This window comes from Herpailurus yagouaroundi, unplaced genomic scaffold (genome assembly GCF_014898765.1).
Source record: "Herpailurus yagouaroundi ecotype Mexico unplaced genomic scaffold, PumYag 141, whole genome shotgun sequence".
NCBI classification, from domain to species: Eukaryota; Metazoa; Chordata; class Mammalia; order Carnivora; family Felidae; genus Herpailurus; species Herpailurus yagouaroundi.
The window spans coordinates 1596302-1601082 of NW_024412396.1; the positions used below are offsets into that span (position 1 = coordinate 1596302).

Below are 4781 nucleotides of genomic sequence, written 5' to 3' on the forward strand. Positions count from 1 at the left end.
CATGCCTGCAGAGGAAGGCCAGAGAGAGAGAGAGGGAGAGAGAGAATCCCAAGCAGGCTCAGATCTGTCTGCTCAGAGTCTGACTTGGGGCTCCATCCCATAACTCTGGGATCATGCCCTGAGCTGAGAATAAAGATGGGGTTGTTAACTGACCGGACTTCGGCGGGGCCCCAATTTTTTTTTTTTTTTTTTTAGAGAGAGAAAGAGAGAGAGTGTGTGAGTGGGAGCGAGGGGCAGAAGGATACAGAGAGAATCCCAAGCAGGCTCCACCCTGCCAGCACGGAGCCTGACTTGGGGCTTGAACCCAAGTAGTGGGAGATCATGACCTGAGCCAAAATCAAGAGTAGGACGCTCAACGGACTGAGCCACCCAAGGGCCTGAAGTCCCTATTTCTGTCTGAGTTGTCATGTCACTTTCCTTACCCTCCATTCCAACTTTCCATCTTTCCTACCTGAAACAGTTTTGAAAAAAAAGACAAAAAGGTGGGGAACGTTGGATATCTCTCTTTACTGCTTCCTCTACCCCCTCCAGCCTGAATCCTCTCCCCCAACACATTGACACCCCTGAGAAACCTTACACACGCAGCCAAGGCGGGGCCATCATTGCTGGAGTTTCCTGTAAAGAAGCAAAATGAGAAGCTGAAGCGCGAGTGTGATTGGTGCTCAGTGATTCTGGAGGGACGTGGTGACTGTTGACAACACAAACTTCTGCAGACCCAAGACTCTACACTCTTCAGAGTAGGGGTGAAGGCACGTCAGCGACCAGACAAGGAGTCATGAAGAGACAGCGGGGAGCCCTGCTGGGGCTTCTGTGGCTGCAGGTTTGCTGTGAGTGGGGGTGTCCCAGACGGGGGCTGGGGAGGTTCACAGCCCGCAGTGGAGGGGGAGCTGCACAGAGCTCCTGCAGGGTCTACACCCTCAGCGGGTGTTCCCGGGAATACTTTATGGGTTTGAAAACTGCCTCAGTGGCTCTGCAGTGACTTCTTTTGTGTTTGGTTTTGTCTTTCCAAGCAGGGGTGAGAGGGATGGACGTGGAGCAGACACCTGCAGCCCTGAGCCTCCAGGAGGGAGCCAGCTCTACCCTGAGGTGCAATTTTTCCAGCTCGGTGACCTACGTGCAGTGGTTCCGACAGAACCCCGGGGGCGGCGGCCTCACCCGCCTTTTTTACATCGCTTCAGGGATGAAGCAGGATGGGAGGTTGAACTGCACGGTGAACACTAAGGACCGGCACAGCAGCCTGCACATCAGGGCCTCCCAGCAGGAAGACTCAGCCACCTATCTGTGTGCTGTGGAGGCACAGTGCTCCCTGCTGCTCTGCAGCCTGTCCCCAAACTGCAGCTGGGCTCCCAGCCCAGCCTCCTCCACCAGGAAGCCTTCCTGTCTCAGTTTCATTTGCACAGCCTTATGTTTCGTTATTCATTTCGTCAGTCTTTTAATTCTGTCTATAATTATAAACTTGTAATGCTAACATGGAGCTCTTAGAGAGCTAAACACAGTGGCAAGGTTCAAAGTCACGTTTAAGTGAACAGTGGAAATGTCCAACTCAGGGTCAAAGCTAGAGCTTCAATGAGCAGAGACTAAATAGGTTACTATGGCGTGAAGCCCACACATGTTACGTGTTGCTGCTACAACTCACCTGTTAATGTGAACACGTAGCTCAGCTTTTAGGAAGGGTAAAAAAGTGCCTGGTCTTACTTGGTCATGCTTGTATTTATGACTTTTAGTGCCTAGAGGTCCTGAATAACAAATATAATAGCAAAGCAGCTAATGTTTAGGGAACATTATGTGCAATGAGCACCACACAAACACCTTTATTACCATGTCACCTCCATAACACCTTATGATGCGGGTACTGTGTTGTCCCCACCCCCACAGTTTTACAACGAGGGTAAGAAGCTTAAAAAGTAAAAAGGTAAATGACTTCGAAAGGCAAGTTGCTAATTGGCCGACCCACTATTGGAAGAGAAGCAATGTGACTTCATCCCACGTTCTTTTTTTAAATGTTTAGTTATTTATTTTGAGAGAGACAGAGAGAGAGCGAACATGAGTGGGAGAGGGGCAGAGAGAGGGAGAGGGAGAGAGAGAATCCCAAGCAGCCTCCACACTGTCAGTGAGGAGAGGAGCCTGATGTGGGGCTCAGTCCCACGAACTGCAAGATCATGACCTGAGCTGAAATCAAGAGTGTGACGCTTAACCGACCCAGCCACCCAGGCGCCCCTCAGATCCCATGTTCTTTTTTTTTTCAGATCCCATGTTCTCAATCCCTACATTCTTACTACCTTTTCAAGAACCTGTAAATCAAATTATTTAATATGATTTTAATATTATTATTTAATATTGAATTATTAATATCGATAAATATGCAGAATGTTTTCATACATGTCAATGAATAAAGAAGCATTTTTGACAATTTCTAATTAGTGACATCTAAGGTAAAGTTAGTTGTTGAGGTCCTCTATGAAGTGATGACTCCCCTATTGTTATCTGTTCTACAAAAGCACCCACTGCCATTTCCAGCAAGTCTCAGTGACCCAGGCAGCAAAAGCCAGTAGACAAATGAGACCAGACTCATGCCATGAGTAAACCTTGGCCCTATCAGCCATCGGGAATCTGCTTTCTCCCAAGAGAGAAGTAGTCAAAATTATTTCATTTGGAGTTCATTCAAACGTACATTCACTCTGGACGCCCAGGTGGCTCAGTCGGTTAAGCATCTGACTTCAGTCTGGGTCATAATCTCACTGTTCCCTAGTTTGAGCCCCACATTGGGCTCTGTGTTGACAGCTCGGAGCCTGGAGCCTGTTTCAGATTCTGTGTCTCCGTCTCGCTCTCTGCCCCTTCCCCACTCATGCTCTGTCTCTCTCAAAAATAAATACACATTAAAAAAATTTTTAAAAAGCACAAAAATCATACATTCACCCAACAAGTATTTATTCTGTAGCATGATGTGACAAGCACTCATGTGGAGGTTGAATATATCTGATTCCACATTACAGACAAGCTTCCCATACATATGGAATTTTTATTGTACGATGGGGAGATAGGGCAAGGAAACAATTGAACAAATGACTTCAAGATATAAGTGATATTAAGAAAATAAAATGTGAAGGAGAATCGCAGTGGTCATGGAGCTTTCTGGAGTGGTGACATTTGAACTGAACCTTCAGTAATGAAAATGACAAAACACAAGGTGTTAATACCTGGGGTAAGGAAGAGTTTTCAAATGCAACAGTCGCCATTAGGCAGAAGCAAATTTGGTATATTTGTGAAAGAAGGCTGATGTTCCCAGAAGGCAGTGAGAAGGAGAGTGGTGGGTGATGTGTCAAAGAGGGAGGTAGGGGTCCAGTCGTATGTGGCCTTATACCATTATGGTTAGGTTCACATATTATTTTATATGTAATGGGAAGCATTTGAAAGGTTTTATTTTATTTTTAAAATTTTTTAAACATTTATTTATTTTTTGAGAGACACAGAGAGACAGAGCACAAGTAGGGGAGGGGCAGAGAGAGGGAGACACAGATTCTGAATCAGGCTCCAGGCTCTGAGCTGTCAGCACAGAGCCTGACATGGGGCTCCGACTCACGAACCTTGAGATCATGACCTGAGCTGAAGTCGAACTAAACCACCCAGGCACCCCTGAAGGATTTTAAATAGGTGTTCTAATTTATATTTCAGAAGGATCACAGTCCATGCTCTGAGGAACGGCTCATGGGGAAGTGTGTGGCAAGACTATGGCACAAAGACAAAAAGAGCTTCCAAGACCCAATGAAACCTGGTGGAGGCCAAGTTCTGGGAGGGGTCCTATAATATAGTCACATTTTCTTTATGTGAAGATTTCAAAAGGAAGTTATTTTAAAAGCAATTGGTTAAAACCAATTTCCCATGCTAACTACCCTTATATCAGGCCTTGCCTTGTTTTAGGTGGTGTTGGAGTGGCTTCAGACATTTTTGGGACTCTGGCTAAGGTGAGATGGAGTTGAGGACACATTTAGTTTACATTAGGTGAGATATATTTATGTGATTTGTAGTGATTTCTGTGTAGAGTTAAGTTTCTGCTAATCATTCCTAGTGTAAGAATTGCTTTCAGGAATATTTCTTCTGCCTACTGTGTCCACTCTCCAAGCATTAAGACGTGAAATGGCACAAAAGTGGCTTGGACATGGGCTATGGCCCTCAGTACTTAAGTATGTGGGTAGAAGAAGAGAATCAAGGTTTGAAATACACAGAGATGTACATTGTAACTTGCCTGTTCTAGGTACTTCCTGTAAGTGGAAGGAAGCCTACAATAATTATCCTTTTGTGTCTGGTTTATTTCACTGCAGCCTGTCTTCCAGGTTCATCCATGTTGTAGCATGTGTCAGAATTTCATTCCTTTTTAAGCCTCAGTAATATTCCGTTACATAGGTATACCACATTTTTTTATCCATTTGTCAGTTGATAGGCATTTGGGTCATTTCTGCTATTGGGCTATTATGAATAACGCTGTTATGAACATTTGTGTACAAGTTTGTAAAAATATGATTTTTAATCAGAGCCTTGAAGAATAAGAAAGAATTAGGCAAAGCTAGTTAATTCATGGGAGTGAGGATCTGGAGTATAAGAAAAGATAGGAGAAGTAATCTGGGGCCAGACTGTGCAGGTCCTTCCTTATAAGGAGTGTAGATTTTATTCTAAGTGTAATGTCAAAGCCATTGACTGAATAAAAGCTCCATAATGACATGATCTAATTAGTGTTTTAGTGTTGTCACTCTTGCTGCTATGGAAGGAATGGGTTGTAGAGAGCA

At 44.7% G+C, this 4781-nt stretch overlaps 2 gene segments (V, D, J or C); both read left to right on the forward strand.

The window, feature by feature from the left end:
- LOC121031463 (T cell receptor alpha variable 4-like) overlaps positions 1-654 on the forward strand; it is a 2394-nt gene extending 1740 nt beyond the window's left edge. The window contains 1 exon segment of the V gene segment in view: positions 532-654. Within this exon segment, the coding sequence occupies positions 532-634 (103 nt within the window).
- A 64-nt stretch (positions 655-718) lies between these two features.
- On the forward strand, positions 719-1462 carry LOC121031363 (T cell receptor alpha variable 22-like). The segment is given in 2 exon segments: positions 719-827; positions 1014-1462. Coding segments are annotated over 2 exon segments (501 nt in total).
- The last annotated feature ends 3319 nt before the right edge of the window (positions 1463-4781 follow it).